Genomic DNA, 19,453 nt, shown 5'->3' with positions numbered 1-19,453 from the left:
AGGGAGGGTATGGAGCAGTGCAAGCCCTGCGTCTACCCCCAAAAAAGAGCAGCAGGAGAGGGAGTGTGTGAGGCTTTGGGACTGGACCATGTGGGATGCTGCCCATGGAGGTCCTCACGTCCCCGCAGGGCACTCAGGAGGAGATTGTCCCCTTTGTAGGACAATGATGAGGCAGGGGTGGCCGGGAAGCTGTCCAGGCGCCCATCCCGCTGCTGCAGATAAACCGTCCGTCCTCGCCCATCTGGCAGTAACGAGAGGGAGAAATGTGAATAGCAATGGGAGGAGATGAGAGGTCCATAAATACTGGTGAATAAATAAAAGCATTAACATTTAATGAAAGAGGGCTGCGGCTCTCCTGCCAGATCCATCTCTGGCAAGAGGGAAGGGAAAAGCCTCCTGGTCAGGGGGGAGCAGGGAGGGGGTTTGGGGAGACTTGGGGAGCGCACAGAATTTGTGGCATCGTACCTGGGCTGCCCATGTCTGGCACCACAGCATCTGACGGAGCAGTGCTGCATGCTGGGCTGCTCTTTGGGGTCATGGCAGAGATGGTGTTGGCATCCCTGGCTGCAGCCAGCCACCACCTCCCACCTGGGCAGCATGTGAGAGGGGGCCCTTTGCCATTTTTCTTAGTCTCACGAGCACACAGTGCTGCTGGTCTGGTGGAGAGGCGCTGTGGTGTGGTCTGTAAGGCTGCTGGAGGGTGTCCTCAGAAAGCATCCATGGGGCTGAGCAGGAGATTTGAGCCCAGGCACTTTTCCCACTGGGTTGCATGGGCTACGGCAGCGTGGTGGGGTGTCTGTCCTGGGAATTGCAGTGCTGTGTTGGCAACATTTGCTGTGCCATAGTGAAATGTGAAGCTCCAGGCAGGCTTTGGGCATCCCCGTGGAGTTTTTTTGGGTCACGTTGCGAGGGTGCTTTGCTAAAGGGCTGCCCCTGCTCAAAGCAGGCCAAATGCAAGAAGTGTCACGTCCAGGTGAGCAGCAGTGAGTGTCCCGTGGGCCCCCAATGCCATTTTGCATGGATAACTGGCTCTTAGCAGCAGGTCAGCTCTCATTTTGGGGTGGATGGCAGGGACAGGGGCTGTTTGGGGGCAGAAAAGCCACCGAGCACACTCAAGTAGCCCTGCTGCTGCAGGATGCCGGGCGCTTTGCAGAGCCTGCAGGCATCCATCTTCTCCTGCCATATCCCAGGTGTAGGAAGAGGTCTCTTTGAATGGATTAGGAGCTAATGATCTGGAGGGACATCCGTTGTGTATGTCAGTGCTCGCTCAGCCTCGCCGCTCCGTGGCGTGCAGCATTAATGAGCTCGTGGCTAAAAATAGCCAGCTGCACTCCCCGGGCCGTGGTGGCAAGCGTTCCCGGTAAGGATCTGGGATACGGAGGGGCCAGGAGCCAAGTCAGCCCCTGTGTGCTTGCGTGGGGTCAATAATCAGGCAGTAATTACCGGAGAGCTGCCTCTCGCCACGGGGGTTAGCAGGGAAGGGCTGTGCCCCTCGCCGTAGCCATCCTTGTGGGATCGGGACATCTCACGAGCTCCAAGCTCTCCCAGCACTTGGCAAGAAGAGCAGTTTGCTGCCGAGCAGGGGCATGACTGGTGCCGGTGTCCAGAGTTTTGGGGAGCCCTGTGGGCTGCCTGCGTGTGCTGGGGATGGATCCCCAGCTTATGGCATATATGGCCACCAGCCGTGCCGGTGTCGCTGGTGCGTGAGGCCACGGCCAGCCCCACAGGGCCACCAGCAGCTCTCCTTCTGGTGCCCTGCAGTGCACAGGGGGGCACTGGCAGGTTGGGCAAGTGGCATGGGTGTCCCCATTGGTGTCCCCTCTATGTGTGTGCACAGCTTGCTGGTGGCACAGGACTGACACCAAGTCGTGGCGGAGAGCACCAGAAACTGATTTTGGGTGCAGAGGCTCTCCGGCACCGTGCAGCATCATGCAGAAGGGCACACACCATCTCACTGTGGCTTGGGGTCCAGGAGGGCAGGGAGGCGAGGGGAGGCACGGGGTTTTACAGTCCCCACAAGCACCAGCAGGACCCGGTGTGCCGCAGTCACCTGGGCCCGATGTAAAATATTAACCGGCACATCGGGCGGTGTGGGTCTCGAGCAGTAAAGGAAGGAGATAAATCACGGGCTTATTGTTATTGAATTTAGTGGCATCACTTTCACATTCAATTTCTCTCGCCCGCTTTCTGAACAAACAAGAAATTACAGCCCAAATGTATTTTTTTGGCCTAGTGAACATTATGCATTAACTTACCCCTGATTAATATTACACGGGGTCGACGCAATCCTCCGCGGGCTGCTTGCCGCGCCGGCGAGACCGCGAACCAACGCGCCGCTCCCGGCTTCCTAGGGATTTACTTCACATTCAATTTGCTCCTAGTAGTGGGCTTTTAAATGGAAAACAAGACTATTAATAAGGGGGTAGAGCTGCAGCGCTGCTGTGTCGCCTTCCCCCTGTAACTCTCCAGACAAGCGTCTCGCTGCTGTCCCACGAGCATGCTGTGAGCTAGGGGGGTTGGAGAGGGTCCCCCAGGGTGGGAAATGGCCACATCGGTCCCCAAAGTGACCGTGGCATGGTGTCAGGGCAGCTGGAGATGGGGCTGGACCGTGTTGACCCCTCTGCAAGCCCTGTTTTGTACCAGTGGCAGCCAAGGACTGCAAATTTGGGGCAGAGATCTGTGCCCCTTGAACAATCGAGGAGCATCTCACCCCTGTTCCCTTAAATATCGTGTTATCATTGTGCCGTGGGCTAACAAGAGCCGGTGTGCGAGATGTTGTAAAGTGTATTATGTGTGTCAGGAGACAAGAGGCAGAGCAGGCACTCCACGTACTTGCTCGAGCATCGGCCCCGGTTTTGCTGCTTCTCTGCTTATTAACACGTTTGCCCAGGGATCATTTATTATGTTCTATATTTAGTGACAAGAGAGTGTCATAAATGTTGGATATTATCTGCATAGGGGATGTAGGACAGGGGGAGGGCCCCCAGTGATAGCTGCGGAGAATCAAAGATAAGCCAAGAAGAGCTTGCTGTTGACATGTAAATGAGCCGGGCTAGCACCTGCAGTAGTGCTGGAGGATGAGAAGCATGAGCAGGGCTCTCCCTCCTGGTGCTTTGGGGACTGGGGAGTGGGACAGGAGAGCCTTTTGCCTCCCTGCCCATGGGTAATCTCAAGCCACAGCAGCTCGAGAGGGACGTGCTCTTAGCTGTAGGTGCCATGCCCGTAGCTGCATGGTGGTGGTGCTCACAGGGAATGGCTCATGGGGCAGTGTTTTGGGCACTGTCATGTTGCTTCCTGCCCTCATCCTGCCTCCCAGCTCTTGGGTCCTGTTTGCTGACAGCATCCCTGCGCAGCCCCAGCTCCCTCCTGCCCTGCTCATGAGTTAAAGCAACGGCAAAGGCAGCCTGCCCTTGAGGCTGCGCGCAGGGGAGTGCAGTTGGTGGGATCTATAGAAATGTAATCAGGTTCCTTCGATGTCCTCCTGCGAGTCCCTGTAACCTCGTAGGCAATGATCGCTGTCGTGGTGGGTATTGAGCTGGCCGGCGGCTCCACGCTCTCCAGGGGCACCCACCCCCGTGCAGCCCTGACAGCTCTCAGGAGCATTTTTGGTGGGATGAGGGTGGGCAGCAGCGTGGCACGGTGATGTAGTCCCGTTTCCCTGGCCCTGGTCACCCTGGCCCATCAGGGTGTCTGTCTGTGGGCTGTTTGTGCGTGGCTGGGTTGGGATCACGAGGCGATGTGTAGCTGTAGGAGCAGTGAGTACCTCATGCTGAAGCATTGCTGCCTGCGCTGGGGCTGAGCTATATTCTGGGTCATTCTGCTTGCCTTGGATTCCATTAATAGTTTTTTTTTTGCCTGCCCTGGGCACAGTTTTAGCTCCTTGTTCTTAGGTAGTTCCATGGAGCAGGGAAAGCACCAGGAATGAACTTATCCTGGTCTGCCCCATGCCCATTGTATCATGGATAAAGCTGAGCGTTTTCCCTGGGTGCTGCCGGGATGGAGAGGGGCCCTGAGCAGCTTTAAGTGCTTGGTGTTGGGTTGAGGTGCCTCTAAGCTTCACACAGCTGTGCTGGGACAGGCTGGACCAGGAGCTGCTTCCCTTCCTGCATGACACCTCCCTGCCCTGCAGGAAAGCTGCCTCCCACCTGGGTCTTGCATGAGAGTCACTCTGGTGGTCACCATCACCTGGGGGAGAGGGCAGCTCCGATGGGAAGAGGCAAAGAGGTGAGATGCCTCCATCGCCTCCACAAGGCCCCCATGGCTAGCCTGAGCTGCTCTGCTCATGGACCACAGACCGTGGAGAAAGGGAATGTGGCAGGGGGCTCCCAGTTACCTGCATGACATGGGAAATGCAGAGCAATGGGGGTGGCCAGGCTTTACTGCAGAAGCAGGCAGCTGCACAGGTTCTGGGTGCTGCTGCAGCCAGCAGTCCTATTTCATGGGTGTCTGCAGCCCTGAGTCCTCCCAGGTCCCACCCGGCAGCCCCAAACCCATGCTGTTAGCAGCATGGAGATGTGCAAGGATGCAGGTGGTAGCACAGAAAGCTCTCTCCTCATCTGAGTGAGAAAAAGCTTTTTGGGGGTGTCTCAAGTCACTGGCACATTGTTCCCGTGCCAAAGGTCCCCATGGCAAGAATCACAGTGAGTCAGCAGGGTCGGAGCCCGGTGCCAACAGAGCGAAACTCATCGTGTCAGGGCTGACACCGCTCTGCCTGTAGAGCAGGAGAAATCCCAGCTCTGTGTCTGGGTGCCCAGACGTGCGGGGCCCCTGCTGACAGACCCCTTGGGGACAAGCCGTCGGAGCGTGCCGCCCGCACTCGGAGCGCTAACTACATTTTTCACCGGTTGCCGGCGCACACTTTTCATTTTTGGATTGCCAGTCTCCCCTGAAGGACTCAGACAATCTCCCTCTGCTATAACAGACTGTACTTCTATATTAAAGTGTCAAGTTGCTGGGAAATTTACTGCCTCGCAGGGCCCATCAGGCGGCGCAGGCTCGGCAGCGCCTTCGCCAGGGGGCTGCGCTGGGGAGAGGGCTGGCTGCGAGCGCACGCAGTGGCAAGCCCAGCCTTGTGGCCACCTGGGAGCAAAAGGTGTTCCCAATCTGTATTTTAACCCTTTTCTTGTGACTTTTAACAAGGCACGGGCGTCGGTAGTGGGGGAGCATCAGCAGGGCTGGACCAGCAGGTGGGAGGGTGGCAGGGGCTGGTGGCAGGGCGCTGCCCTAAGAGCTCCACACGCAGTCAGTGCCTTAGGTGGAGGGGCTGTGGGTCCTGGCGTTGTGGTGCAGTGGGACTGTCACTGTCCTTATGGAGAAGGACCCACGTGCCTGGTCTAAGTGCTAAGAGCATCACCCAGCTGGCACCGGCTGGTGGAGAAGCTGTGATGTGTCACACACCAGGCTTCCCGCGGGGCCAGGAGTATGGAAAAATGAGGCAGCAGCCTCAGTGGGGCTGGGATGGTCCCCAGGGATGGGAGAACTGAGAGGTTGTGCTTGCGTTGATGGGCTCACATCCCTTCTTGGGGCTTGATGGTGGTGTTCTTCCAGCAGCCAGACCAGCAAAAGGGTCGGGTGTGTGGCACCACATGTGCCTGGGCTCACGGCATTGCTTGGGGAGGGCTCATGGGGCACAGCACCAGCAGGGCCGGGGTGGAGCTGGGTTTAGGGAGAGCCATTCTGCATAGTTGGGTCAGCTCCTGGGGGCAGCATCCTCCAGTCCTGCAGCCCAGAGCACCAGAGAATGGCGTCGGCAAACAGGATTTAATTGCTTTTTGCCAGCGACGGGGATATTTATGGGTTTGGAGAATGCCAAGTTATTTATTAGATGGAGTATCAGGGGATAGACTAATATAAATCACGATGGCCGGCATTGAATGGAGCAGACAATCAGTAATTTAGCAAGCTTTAATAAAAATGCTAAAATATGAGAGCTGTTGGCGGTCGTAACGAGAATCGGTTATCACAGCGGTGCCCGAAGCTGCGGGGGCTGGTGTTTTGGGGTGGGGGGGCAGACCCCAGGGCTGTGCTCAGGCTGGTTAGAGATGGCATTTTGCAGGTCAGTGCTGGGGAGGAAAATGGGGCAGACACCGATGGCTGATGGCAGGCTGTCCGTGTCAGAAGGGCGGGTGGCATTTATGGCATGGGGACAGTGCAGCAGACCCGCTGCACCATTTGGGTGGGTCCCAAACCTGTGCGTTGATGCCCCCCCCTGTTGTCGTGTGCCTTGCAGTTCCCCCCCAGATCGTCAACATCTCATCAGACATCACCGTGAACGAAGGCAGCAGTGTGACCCTCATGTGCCTGGCCTTCGGGAGGCCGGAGCCCACCGTCACGTGGCGGCACCTCTCCGGGAAAGGTGAGGGGAGGCGCGGGGTTTTGGGGAGCCACCCGTGATGGATGTGGGGTGCTGCTGGAGGGAGGGCTCCACAGGTCCTCCTGCTGCGGGGGGACAGCGTGGCAGAGGGATGGAGGACAGTAGGGATGCGAGGGGCTTTTTGTGGGGTTGGTTTGGGGGCTGTCAGGGGTCCAGCTCAGGAGGGCGAGGTGTTGGATGTGGTGGGTGACGGTGCCCCGTGTTTATCCACGCTCCCAGGACAGGGCTTTGTGAGCGAGGACGAGTACCTGGAGATCACGGGCATCACCCGGGAGCAGTCTGGGGAGTACGAGTGCAGCGCTGTCAATGATGTGGCCGTGCCAGATGTCCGGAAAGTCAAAGTCACCGTCAACTGTAAGTGGCTGGGGTGGGCATCCTAAGGGGGGACGGGGCACTGGGGTGGGTGCAGGACCTGGCCCAGGGGCATGACGTGGTGTGGTGTCCCTGCAGACCCCCCGTACATCTCGAACGCCAAGAACACGGGCGCCTCGGTGGGCCAGAAGGGCATCCTGCAGTGCGAGGCCTCGGCTGTCCCCGTGGCGGAGTTTCAGTGGTTCAAGGAGGACACCAGGTGCGGGGGCACGGCGGGTGCGAAGTGGGGTGAAGGTGGCCGGGGAACCAGCACAGAGGGTCGGGGTCCCAGCACCAAGGGGGTCTTGGGGTCCAGGGTCTCCAGGGATGGTGGGCACAGGTTGGGAAGGGGGTGGATATGGCCAGGGCATCCCGGGGAGGAAGGTGGGCTGGGGATGGGGCGAGAGGTGTGCTTCTGGTGGCAGGGTGTGGTGAAAGGGTGGCTCCTGTGGGGCTGGATGGGGTGTGAGTGCACGTGGTGGTGGGCCAGGAGGGCTTTATTCTCTTCTTGCCCCACCTGGGGCTCTGAGCAGTGCCGTCCACCACTCCCTGCAGGTTAGCAAACGGGCTGGAGGGGGTGCGGATCGAGAGCAAGGGCCGCTTGTCGACGCTGACCTTCTTCAACGTCTCGGAGAAGGACTATGGCAACTACACGTGTGTGGCCACGAACAAGTTGGGCAACACCAACGCCAGCATCATCCTGTACGGTGCGTGCTCCTGCTTTTTGCAGCTCGGGGTGGGAAGGAAGGGAAGTGGTGTCTGTGAGCAGACAGCAACATGGAGCAGAGCAGCACGGAGCAGAGCAGAGTGGAGCCGGCTGCTTGTTTATGGGGCTGGCCTGGTGATGTGTAGGATGGAGCAAGCCCTGAGGATCCCAGTGACAGCAGGGGGGAGCAGATGCACGGGATAGACAGAGAACAAGTCCGAGAGGGAGAACAATGGGTGAGGGGACAGAGAGAGACATGCACAGGGATGATGAGAGACATGCTGAGAGAGGGAGGGACAGAGGGAAAGGGCTTGTCTGCTTGCCCCTTCATAGCTCCAGGATGAAGCTCCTGGGCACTGCTGGGACCCTTACGGCACCCAGGGCGATGGGGATGCCTGTATCTAGCCCCTGATGGGGACACAAGGGGATGACAGGGCTCCTGTTTGCATGACGACGTGATGTGTCCTCTCTCCACCAGCCTTAACGCTGTCCCTCCTCTTCCTCTTCTCTCCCCCACAGGGCCCGGAGCGGTGCACGACGGCGGCAACGCGGCATCCCGGGTGGCCACCGGCCTCTGCCTCTGGGCCGCCCTCCTCGCTCGCCTCCTCCTCGACTTTTGATAAGGGAGCGGAGGGTCCCGGGAGGCCCCGCCGCGCCTCTGCCCCGCTGCGGGCTCGGCCCGCCGGGACGGCCGCCCGGGGACTCCTCTCCGTCAGACGGGCGCCGCGCCGGAGGACGGGGAACGGCGCCGAGGGACCGAGGACGGCCGCGTCTCCCACCTGCCGGGATCGTTCTCGCCGCTGGTCACGCTGTACAGACCCCACCACGTGCCACCAAGACTGTCACCCGCCACTGCTGCCCGCCGCGAAGGGCGATGCCGTGCCGAGCCTTGCCCGCTGCCCCGTCCCTCTTTGCGCCGAGCCGGTTGCGGCTGATGTGCCCCGGGGATGTGGTCTGGCGTGGACGGGGCTCCCCGCTGCCGCCCGGCAGGCGTTTTGGTGGCATCGTGTCTGACACGGGTGCGGCGGGGCAGGAGCCGCCTGGACCGCTCACCGGGGATGTCCATCTCGTCGTTGCGTCAAGCCGCCTGCGCCCAAACAGACCCCAGAGTTGAAGCCCTGCGTCTCTGCCCTGCACCTTTTCGGTCCTGAATGTGATTTCTCACCACCAAAGCTCCTCCCCAACCATCTCCTCACTTCTCCGTCCCCTAGTGCTCCCCTCCAGCACCACGGCCCCACTGCCCTGTCCCTGCTGACTGACCGAGGATGTGGCCCAGCCGTGATGCCCACCGACCCTTCCCAGCTGCCTCCCCTGGCACGACCCAAGCGAGGGGCGATGCTCAGTCCCCGAAGGACCACAAACCTCCCACTGCACTGTCTCCCAGCTAACATCACCCCACCATGCTTTTGTAGGCACGAGGCTGCCCTCCTGGGAACGTGAGTCCTTGGGGTCACCACGGTCCCTGCTTTGCTCCGGACCCCTGCCCATGACAGGCGGACCTGCCGCTTGGATGTGGCCCTGACACCGTGCCTGTGTTTGTTTGGAGGCTCCATGGACCAGGGCTACGTGAGATGCTCACGGCATTTCCAGCCACTTGCTCAACGTGACAACCAAAGCACCACAGCACCGATGCTGGAAGGAGGCACTACCCAACAGAGGAAGGCACCAGGTGACAAGCACGGCCACCGCAATGGCTCCACCACTACTGTCCCACCTGTGCACACCCGGAGGGCTGGGGCCAAGCAGTCCCTTCCTTTGGGTCAGCACAGTGGCTACTCCAAATCTCCCTGAGGGCTCCTTGCCACGACCTCCCCTCATTGTTCAGGCAGCTTGAAGCTGCAGGAGCAACCCTGCAGCTTCAGCTTCTGAGATGCCTTTGCTCAAGCGGTGTGCCCATGCCCCTGCCTGAGCAGAGGCCACGTTGTTCGACTGGTTGGAGGCAGCTTGGGCTCCACTGGAAAAATTATGGCCATCAATTTGCTGTATCTACATGACAAGGACAAGGATGCTTCTGGAGCCCCCAGTTCGCCGTTTCTGGAGGCTCCTCGGACACCGACCCACGCAGCCAGACTCTTCTTTGCTTCCTGCAAGCCTTCAGCTCTCTCCCTTGCCACAAACAATGGTGACTCCAGAGGGCCGTGTCAGCTCCCTGCCCACAGCGCCCAGTGCCTGATGGCACCCCATTGTGTGATCCCCTTCAGCCGGTATGCAGAGAAACCCCGATCCTTCTCTCCACCCCGGGATGGGAAGCTTTGGGTCCATGCTCCAGGGACAGACCGTCCCACACCGCTCCAGAAACGTCACGGCTGGCACTGGACAAAGTGCCAAAACACAGGGACAAAACAGCACCGAGGAAGCACACAGTGTGTCCCCCCAACACCCCCAGGAAATGATGCCTCCCCCACTTTTCTCCGTTTCTTCTCCCTTCTAAAGATGGCTCAACAGCTGCGGCCACGTGCGCATCATTCCCATGCAAACTCTGCCATTGCTCAAACCTCCTCGCCACCCTGTCCTGCTTTCTAGCCCACAGAAAATAAAAGAAAGCCTGGCACAGCCCCGACAGCATTCCTGTCCTTGATGCAGCAGTGCCCTGGCTTCATCCCTGGTCTCTTACGGGCCGTCCAGGACCCGTGCAAGCAAGCACACGTGTGATGCTACTGCGAAAGGAGTGGCAGCTACAGAACCTGAAGGGATGCAGGGCCCTGCGCCTGGGACACTCAGTGTGCACCACAGCTCAGCTGCAAACCCCACGTGGCCTGGGGGCACCCCTTGGGCTTACCCGATGGGCAGGGATGTGGTACAGCAAGGAACGGACTCGTCACCTCCGCATCCCATGGTCCCTGTGGCTCTGGTACATTCTCCACCAGCATCCCGGGTAGGAGCACAAGCAGCGGTCCGGTTCCATCCCCTGGCCCTTGGCACTGTCACGGAGGTGGATGGCACTGTCTTCAGCTGGCACAGTGGCCCACACGACCTTCCCCCAAACCCCACCCCAGCCAATCGACCTGCAGACGTGACCCCCTCTCTCACCCGAAGCAAGGCAGAAGCATGCAAACGTTCTCCCACCACCGCAGTGACACATCACCCGCAAGGAAATAGGCATAACCCCCTCGAGTCCTACCTGGAAGCTTCATCTCCCAGCTCTCCAAAACCACGGGGGACATCCAGAGGGGCTGGCTGCCCTGCGGCGCTCCTGCTCGTCACCACGCCTGGCAAAGGGTGGCCTCAGCCGAGCGGGTGGCCCCTGCTCAACCTTCTGCTGCTGGGGCCTCCAGACACATCCCTGGGTGCAGGAGGTGCTCAGCAGCATCACCCCAAGGCCAAGGCTGATCTGCATCTCCCCGTGATGGCCCCATGCCTCCCCGGCACCCCGTTGTGCCCCATCCCATGCCCGTGCAGCCCCAGGGAGCCCCCCGCGCCCCCCAGCTGGTGTCCTCTGGTGCACAGCCCTCGCTTGGCACGCCGCTCCGGTGCCCAATTTCTCTCTCTCCCCGCAGAAGAACCGCTGAACTAGCCCCCGACACGAGGCCAAAGGGCTGTGGCATTTCAGAGACAAGAGGTGATGACTACGAGACGCCCCGAGGCCGGACGAAACGGCACCGGGGCCGCCCCGCGCTCCCCGTTCTTCTCCTCCCCGGGTCGGTTTGGGCTGGCTTCCTTGTCCTCCTCCGTCGGGACGGCGTTCGACTTTCTCGTGCCATGTAACGTGCAGTTGTGAGGAACGTGTTGGCTGTCCGAGGCCGTCGCCCCGCCGTGCGGGCGGGTGGCAGAGCCCCACACGACCGCCGCTCGCCGCGGCCGGACGGCTCGCCCCCGGCGCCCGACGGCGAGGACGCGCGGTCTTGAGTTTCCGTCGATCATTGTATTCCAAGGGTGGCTATACTACCTGAGATTTGTGCATGTTACATTGTAGTTGTAACCTTTTCTAATTCGGCAAGAATAAGAGATGGTTGTGATTGTGCAGTGTATCAATAAAGTTTGACGAACTTTGTACCCTCGGGGCTTTGCTTCGCGGAGCGCGCGTGCCGCGGGGAGCAAGTGGGGTCCCCGAGCAGCCGGCACCTCCGTGCCTTCTGCAGCCTCACCCCACGCTTGGTTGTAGCCTCATTCTGCTCCCAAATTATCCCCGTACCGGCACAGCTTCCAGCCCCATGGTTTGTCTGATTCCCAACCAGGCTCCTTGCTGTCTGCCCTGTCAGCTCCTCCTTGTCCCCGTCCCCGAGCCTGTTGTGCACCAGAAGCTGCTGCCCCCAGGGAAGTCTCCTCACAGCTCTGCTGATGTTACCCACACCATGGACATGCACGTACCTGTGTATGGAGCCCTGCAGAAGGACTGTCTTTGCTCTGCTCACCCTCCTACCTTATGCAGAAGCCTCATCAGGTTCCTCCTTTTGGCAAGCGTGCCCCCCCAGCATCGTCCTCACCACCTTATAACAACACCTGCTCTGACACAGCCACCTAACCCTGCGCCAGGGATGCCTCTGCAGACGAAGTGCCCCTAACAGTGCTGTGCTCCTACTGAGATCTGCCACCACAAGACACAGACACAAGTCTTCATCCAAGGCCAAGGGCAGCCAGGACCAGGAGGAGAAGGGACCTGCGCCTTTTGGGACCAGTTTTCTATCCCACCACCCTGCTGACAGCCAGGATGTGCCAACCACTCCTTCACTCCAGAGAGCTGGAAAGGAGAACAGCTCCCAAGGTTGATGTCCCACAGCCAAACGTGCTGGGGAGGCTGCTGGGGACCAGTGCACCTCACTGGGGCAGTGGGAGGGGCTGCGGGGTGATGCCTGACCCATCACGGGGTCTCTCGCCTGCAAACGGAGCAAACTGCTCCATCAGGGGACCTCCACGAACCACACATCATGTACACCTCGGCTGCCCCCTGGGAAAGGTAAGTACTGCCCAAAACACGCTGTCCTCCCTGGGAGAGGGGTCTGGGATGGGAGGACCACCCCGTGTGCTCCACCACAGCCAAAGGAATTGTGGCTGGGGCACCACCACGGCTCCCCCAGGCTCACCTCGAGCCGGGCGGTGGAGGTGCAGCTCACCCTGACCACGCTCAGCACTGGTCCAGCTGCAGGTGATGTGATGGATGGCACCGTCCTCCTCCTCCCCAAATCCCAACTGGCAGCCTGAGACCCCAGTGTACCTCTTACAAGAAGACAGCAGCACCACAACCCGTGTGACATGAAACCAGCGCACAGCACCAGCGCAGACGGTGTCCAAGCCCCACGCAGAACTCAGCGGCCCCAAGCCCACGTTACCCAGGGATAACGTGGTGCTCACATCACCTTCAGCAAGGCGAGAACCATAGCTAACACCTGGGAAAGCCTCTCTGCTTTGGGATTCTCCTTGGAAAAAAAATAATCTGGGAGCCAGGATGGGTCCGGTACATCTGGTTTGTATCTCCCAGCCCTGGATTAGGGAGAAGCACTGCTCCCATCTCTTCTGGACCCTGCTGGCCACACCAGACTGCTCAGATCAGCCTGGCCTCTGCTGTCCGGAGCTGGATGAGCCCTGCCCAGCCTGGCCCTGGAGGGGGGATCCTGCGGCACAGCTGATGGTTTGGCTTTGCACAGGGCTGTGGTATAAGCAATAAACCCCCGTCCTGACCAGCAGAAGCACAAGCTGGCTCCCAGTGTGGCGTGAGGAAAGCCTTGCTAATCCTACACATTTACTGTGCCAGTTCTGCCGGGCTGCTGGCAGCGGAGCAACAAATCTACAGACGTGTAATGCAGCAGGGCAGACAAAGCACAGCACAACCCCTCCGCTGCATCACCAAACGCCAGGGGAGGTGGCACAGCCCCTTCCTGGCACAGGGACCTACGGAGATGGCCCCGACACTGAGCCCAGCTGTAAGGCACCCGTGGGCTCCCTTCAAAGGACACGGGGGATTTACCCCACAGCCCTCGGTGACACCTGACCAGTGCCTAAGGACCAGGACCACAGCTACATCCAGAGGGACCAAGGGCATATTTCAGGCCATGACATTCATCCACCATCATCAAGAGACACAAATAAATGTGTAAATAAATAAACACATAAATGCATCCATAAACCAGCATCTCTTTCTCTCTCTCTCTCCCCGACTTTTCATCACGCAAAGCCTGGCACCACATATTGTTTGATGTCTCACCTAGAGCACCAAAAAATTCCAGATTTCAAAAATAAAGGGAGGAAGGGGTCCCATTAACCCCATAACCAGGGTCAGGTCTGTCCCACTCCTCCCAGGCTTGCTCTACCATAGCCAGCTCTCCCTGCCCAAGAGCCAACAGACACAGCTCCCTCCAGCCTCTCCTCCCCTCGGACAGGCACAAACACACATCTGCTGGCAATGACAAACCTGCCCAGGAGATTTTCTGCAAGGCAAGGCCACCACCAGGGCTCCAGCATGCTCCCGTGGGGCTGGGCTGGCTGGCACTGCCCTTATCCTTTGTGCCTTCGTGCCCTGGGATGCAGAAAGCTGCCTGCACCCACCCGTCCTGTCCCGACACAAAAATCAAATGCCCCTCACGGGGTAACACATGCTAACAGGACGCCTCTGCACACCCTGCCAAAATCACATCCTTCGGGGATAAATCCCACGTAAGGTGGGGACCGCTCAGTTCCCACCAGAGCGGGGAGCAAATAGGGCAGAGGCGCAGCCCACACCCTCTACTCACCAAACTCTTACCTGTGGTGGCATCACGCCTGGGTTTGCCAGCGAGGTCAGGGTGCTGTCCCTCTGATGCTCTCCACGCCGGGGCCACCCGTCATGGCAATGTCTTGGTGCTCCCTCCCTCCCTCCATCCCTCCCCGTGCCCGACGGCCGCGGGGGCAAAGAGCACCACAAGCAGACGGAGCGGCCACATGGAACAATCGTTTTAATGGATAGAGGCAGAGAGAGCCCCCTCGCCGCCTGCCCGCCCGCGCCCGGGCCCCGCCGCGCGCCCCCGGAGAAGGAAAGGAAACCAAAGGAGGAAAAGAAAGCGCAGGAGAGACCCCCGCGAAAAATAAAGCGAGTCGAGTTGTCCCGCGTCTCGGAGCTTGGCCGATGGCTCGGCGGCGGGTGCCAATCGCTTCGCCTTCTTTTTTATATATATATATATATATATATATATACACACACACACACGCACGCACACACACACATATACATATATATATATAAATATAAAACTGAGCTATATAGATCTATATCTATGTCCATCCCTCGGTTCGCTTTATTCCGCCGCCAAGGTCCGGGGCCGCGTGGCGAAAGGCGCCGGAGAGGGGCCCGGACCCTGCGTGGGCGCCCGCGTCCCCTCGTCCCCGGCACCCGAGGGCAGAAAGGCGACGGGACCTGGGCACGCGTGGCCCGAGAACCTCTTCTCGTCTTGTGGAGGACCAATACACACCTAACTCCATATACAGCATGCAGTAATGGCAGCGGAAGGACCCTGCTGGGAACCGTGGCTAGAACGCTAACCAAAAAAAAAAAAATTATATATATATATATGTATATTTATATATACTGTATATATATATCCCATAAAAAGGTTCGGCGTCTCCCTCCGCCGTGATGTGCGGTGAGCATCGCCCATTCCCTTGGCGTTTTTGGCAATGCTGCCAGAGGAACTGTTCGGTCGGCCGTGGTTCTCAGGCGTTTCGAGCTCCTCGCCTGCGGACGAGCCGGCACAAACCTCCTCGGTGAACAAACTTCTCCCCTCCGCTTGCTCTCCAGCTCCTGGTTTTCTTTCTTTTTTTCTTTTTTTTTTTTTTGCGTTTTTGTTTTTTAGGAACTAAGAGTTCTAGGCTCATATCAGAAAATATAATTAATAAAATTAACCGTGACTCAGAATCCCTTATCATTCACGATGTCCGCGTGGGGTACGATGAACGCGTGGCTCGGCACCGGTCTCCTTCCTCCTTTTCCTTTCGTGGCGGCGTGGTAGCTGTTGAAGATCTATATATCTATACATATATATATGTATATGTGGATATATATATATATATTTCTGAACACAAATGGCGGCACGGTCCATGAGAAGACGGGGAAATCGCGGCAAAGAAGAAAACCTGCGCATCCGCACGGAGGGGCCCCGGGCGAGCGGGGACGGCGAAGGGGACCGGGGGGGACAGCGCTGCACCCGACCCATCCTCCGCGCTGGCCCGTGGCAGAGAACGACGAAACAGGGGAGAAAAAGTGGTGGGTGAAAAAATAAACAAAGAGGAAAGAAAAAGACTCAGTCGCGTTGCATCTTCAGCAGGAAGCCTTGGATAATTTTTTTTTTTTTTCCTCCTTTTCAAATTCACTTTGCATTTTTTGCGTGTTTTTCCTCTCTCCCCCTCCCCCAGAAGGCCTGGCCGGACACTCTCTCAATTCTTATGATTATTTTCGGAAACAGTGAATACATCTTCTTCCTCTCCTCTCTGCTGTCGCTCGCTGGCCGTGGTCGTCGCCGCTCCGTGGGGCCGGCTCAGGGATCAAAACAGGCGGGCGAGCTGGGCGAGCGGCAGGGCGAGCAGCCAGGCGCAGCCGCCTCGCCGCCACGCGCCGTTGTTGCCGTCGTGCACTGCACCGGGGCCTGCAGGAGGGCGAAAAACACCCGTGGTGTTAGCCACCAAGCAGGGAAGGCAAAGGAAGACAAGAAAATGCTGGTTGGGACCCTGGTGTTGTTGCAAATAGCGGGGTGGCCCGCTATAAAAGGTCCCCGCCTGCAGCCATCCCTTGGGTTTGGGACGTGGAGCCCATCATGGTCCTGGTTCCCCAGCCCATACTGGATGTGGCACCGCGAAGAGACCTCTGCAAAGGGCCTCCTCCGAATTTTCTCTGAGTTTATCATCTCCAAGTTTGGCTGAAGCGTTCACCCCGCACCCCCAAACCACCCGGCAGCAGTAGTGCACCCAGTGCCCAGTGGCACACACCCTAACCAGAGCCATCCTGTGTCCCACCAGTGCCACCTCTGTGCCCCCTGCCCCGCACCATCAGGGCAGGACAAGGTGGGTGAGGAGGGCGGTGGGAGAAGCAAAGAGAAGAGCTGGGTGAGGAGCTCAGTGCGCCATGGAGAAGGGTACCTGACCCGGTGGCTCTTTGCAGAAACACCCCAAATTGTCCTGCCCGAGTGGGACCACCCAGGAGGTCAAGTCAACCCTTACTTTCAAGACCCTGGGACGTGTCCTCTCTCTCTGCAACCCTACTGAACCCCTAACCATTAGGGATCCCCTTTGCAGCACACTTCCCACACCCACAGACACCTCACACATCTGCCCCAGAGCCCCAAACCCTCCCGGCACCAAGCTGCCAGGCTCAGGGGCAGATCTGGGGACAAGAGCAGCCTCCGCGCCGTACTATCTCCAATCCCTCCCGACATCTAGAGGTCACCGCTAAGTGTGTTATGAACAAAGCCACGTGGCTACCGAGCCCCAGATGGAGATGACAGCGGTCCTGAGGACCCGGCTGAGCGATCGATCGATCGATAAGATGGGGCGGGAGGCGGCGGGAGCACCCGCTGCCCCGGGCTGCTGATGTAGGGAAGAGCAGCACATTGCCCACCCTGCCACATCCCAGAAAGAAAGGCACTAAAGCAGCACTAAAAGCATCCCAGAGGAAGAAGGACCGGCTGCAACACGGTGACACAGGGCAACAGGACCACGAAGCCATCCCTGCCTGCGCCCTGGGCAAGAGGGAGGAGAGAGGAGGGGACGCGGCATGCGGAGGTGGCCTGAGGTGGCCACGTTAGTCTAGCAGGAGGGACAGAGACAGGAGGGCTGCTAAACCCAGAGTGGCTACTCTAAAGCAGCAACAGGGAAGCTGTGAGGAGCCCCAAAATCATCGCCATAGGAGCTGCAGCAGTGGGGTTTCGGGGGGAGGCACTCGCTGGATGGGGGGCGGGAGCCGCAGGGACCCGCGGGGAAATGGAGTAGGGGGAGAGCTGGCGTTGCGGGGGCATAGGTTACTGACCTTTCCAGGGTGTCAGAGCGGTTGTTGTCTCTTCTAAAAATCAAAGAACAAGTCAAGGTTAAGGCACAGGGGCAGTGGCAGGCTTGAGATGCTTCGCCCAGTCTGCCCTCGACCTGGGGAAGACGAGCGGGCGGGGGCAGCATGTGCGATGCTGCCACCCAAATCCAGCCCTGCTCATCTAGGGACACCGAGGGGGCTTCCCGGGGAGGTTTTAGCCCAAAAGCAGCCTCTGGGAATCCACACGGATTGCACAAAAGGGGAGCAGGAGTGGGCTTTTTTTTTTTTTTTTTTTCCCCGACTCAAGAAAATTATTTGATTTCAGAGCACTTCATCACATTAAAGACAGCATCAAATGAGCCACTGAATTAGGTGGAAGGCCTATAATAAGAATTGCTACATGTTAGATAAAGCACCGGTTGACCTCCCTGAAAAAAAAATAGATTAAAAAAAGGATTACAAAATGTATTCCATGCCAGCCTCAGCCACAAGGCACTGGAAAGCCTCACGTCACTGCACCGACACGGATTAAAGCTGTATTTGGGGGAGGAAACTCCCAAAGGTTCGTTCAGCCTCAGGGAAGAGGGGATGTGCACAAACTTGTCCCCAAAACCACATGGATGAGACATTTCTCCTGCAACGGGTAGGGCACCCATTGCCCCTGACTTGCATTTCTGCTTGTGCTGTGAAAAATAAAGACACACAATAGGAAATGCAGCTATGAGCAGGAATTATAGGGGGATTTTGCCCCCAGCACGAGGTGATGGGGATGTCCTGCCCATCAGGGTCCCTCCGGGTCCCCTGCTCCAGGCCACAGCAGGTTAGGGCAGCCTGGGGAGCCATCAGCCCCAGGGGGGACTTGATTACTGGGAGGGAAAGGATCATTGAGCCAACTTCATGGAAATTACACATGGTCATAGGGCTCCAAATTCCCTCCTGGGTGGGATGACCGCTCAGACCGAGGCAGCTCAGGGGGGGCTTGTGCCATGCTGAGGCTCCTGTGTGACACCTCCCCACATCCCACGTCCCTTACGGCACACACCAAACACCTTTAGCAGATGGGAACCCAAATAACAGGCAGCTCTCACGAAGCCATCAGCAGAGAAAAGTCCCCAAATTAAAGAATTTGGGGAGGTGGGAGTATGAGCCCTTGTACGAGGTCCCAGGATACCTGAAATTTTAATCCTGTACCCCAATAAGGAGACCACAGCCTCGAAGCTAACAGACGTGCCCCTGGCTATGTGGGGAATTTGGGGAGGGATGGTGCCAGCAGAAGCATGTGGCCCCGGAGGTGTCCTGTCCCTCTCCTGAAAAATGGGGTCATTGGACAACAATTACCAGAAAGCCCGGTGGGGAAGAAGCTGAGATAGTTTCTAAGCAACCCTAATGATGGCTTTAACAGCCAGGTAACAATGCTAATGTCTGTCACTTACAGCACCGATTTTTTTTTTTTTTCCTGCAAAAAAACGATCGCTGTGCTCATTAACACCCAAGGTCAGAGCTACACGGGGGCTGCGGGCGCAGACCTGAGCATCAGCAACGGGAACTCGCCCTCATTTTGGGGAGCACAACCCAACAGCCAGCACCGACACGAGATGAGGATGATCCCCTACAAATTTTGGGACCCTGGGCACCTTGTGCCATTGTGTGCAGCCTGCCAGCCCTGAGCAGCCAGTGCAGCAGCCACCTCTGGGGTTAACACTGCTCTGGGGGGGAACACAGCTTTTGGGGGTTACACCACACATGCTGCCATTGCAAAAAGATGATAAATGGCACCAAAATGTTCAATGAACCCACAAGGCTGGGCACTGCACAAACTCGCACTGACCCAGAACAGCTTCCCACGCGCATACACGAAGCCAGAAGAAGACACATGATGGGCAGAGAAATGCAGGGGGCCAGCAGCAAAACGACCACATTTCCAGACACCCTTCCTGCTGCCCCACCAACACCAGGTGTTAATTGTTATTTTGTTTTCCTTTTATTTATTTAAATCACTGCACACCTACAAGCCAGCTGAGCCTGCCCCTTTGGGCACAGCGAGGTCCTGCTGCAGCCCTCAGAAGAGGGGTTTCTGTTAGCCTCTGGGCTTCCTTCAATA

At 58.3% G+C, this 19,453-nt stretch overlaps 2 protein-coding genes across 18 annotated transcripts in view; one reads left to right on the top strand and one right to left on the bottom strand.

The window, feature by feature from the left end:
* Window positions 1–13,494, top strand: part of LOC311422428 (opioid-binding protein/cell adhesion molecule homolog) — a 328,972-nt gene extending 315,478 nt beyond the window's left edge. For all 9 annotated transcript variants that reach the window (XM_084495470.1, XM_084495471.1, XM_084495469.1 and 6 more), the window contains 5 exons: window positions 6,230–6,355; window positions 6,593–6,727; window positions 6,824–6,944; window positions 7,280–7,431; window positions 7,950–13,494. In XM_084495470.1, the coding sequence (XP_084351596.1) occupies window positions 6,230–6,355; window positions 6,593–6,727; window positions 6,824–6,944; window positions 7,280–7,431; window positions 7,950–8,050 (635 nt within the window). In that variant the 3' untranslated portion in view covers window positions 8,051–13,494. The remainder of the gene's footprint in view (window positions 1–6,229; window positions 6,356–6,592; window positions 6,728–6,823; window positions 6,945–7,279; window positions 7,432–7,949) is intronic.
* A 1,018-nt stretch (window positions 13,495–14,512) lies between these two features.
* The window catches only part of LOC311422422 (protein CEPU-1), a 329,684-nt gene continuing 324,743 nt past the window's right edge, over window positions 14,513–19,453 (bottom strand). For 7 of the 9 annotated variants that reach the window (XM_084495452.1, XM_084495451.1, XM_084495450.1 and 4 more), the window contains 2 exons: window positions 17,356–17,388; window positions 14,513–15,979 (listed from right to left, as the gene is read on the bottom strand). In XM_084495452.1, the coding sequence (XP_084351578.1) occupies window positions 15,879–15,979; window positions 17,356–17,388 (134 nt within the window). In that variant the 3' untranslated portion in view covers window positions 14,513–15,878. The remainder of the gene's footprint in view (window positions 15,980–17,355; window positions 17,389–19,453) is intronic. The other 2 variants (XM_084495454.1, XM_084495453.1) reach the window with 1 other exon arrangement.

Source organism: Aythya ferina, assembly GCF_964211825.1.
Source record: "Aythya ferina genome assembly, chromosome: 22".
Lineage (NCBI taxonomy): Eukaryota > Metazoa > Chordata > Aves > Anseriformes > Anatidae > Aythya > Aythya ferina.
The sequence above is the reverse complement of the archived record's forward strand: the minus strand, read 5'-3'. Positions and strand labels throughout refer to the sequence as shown.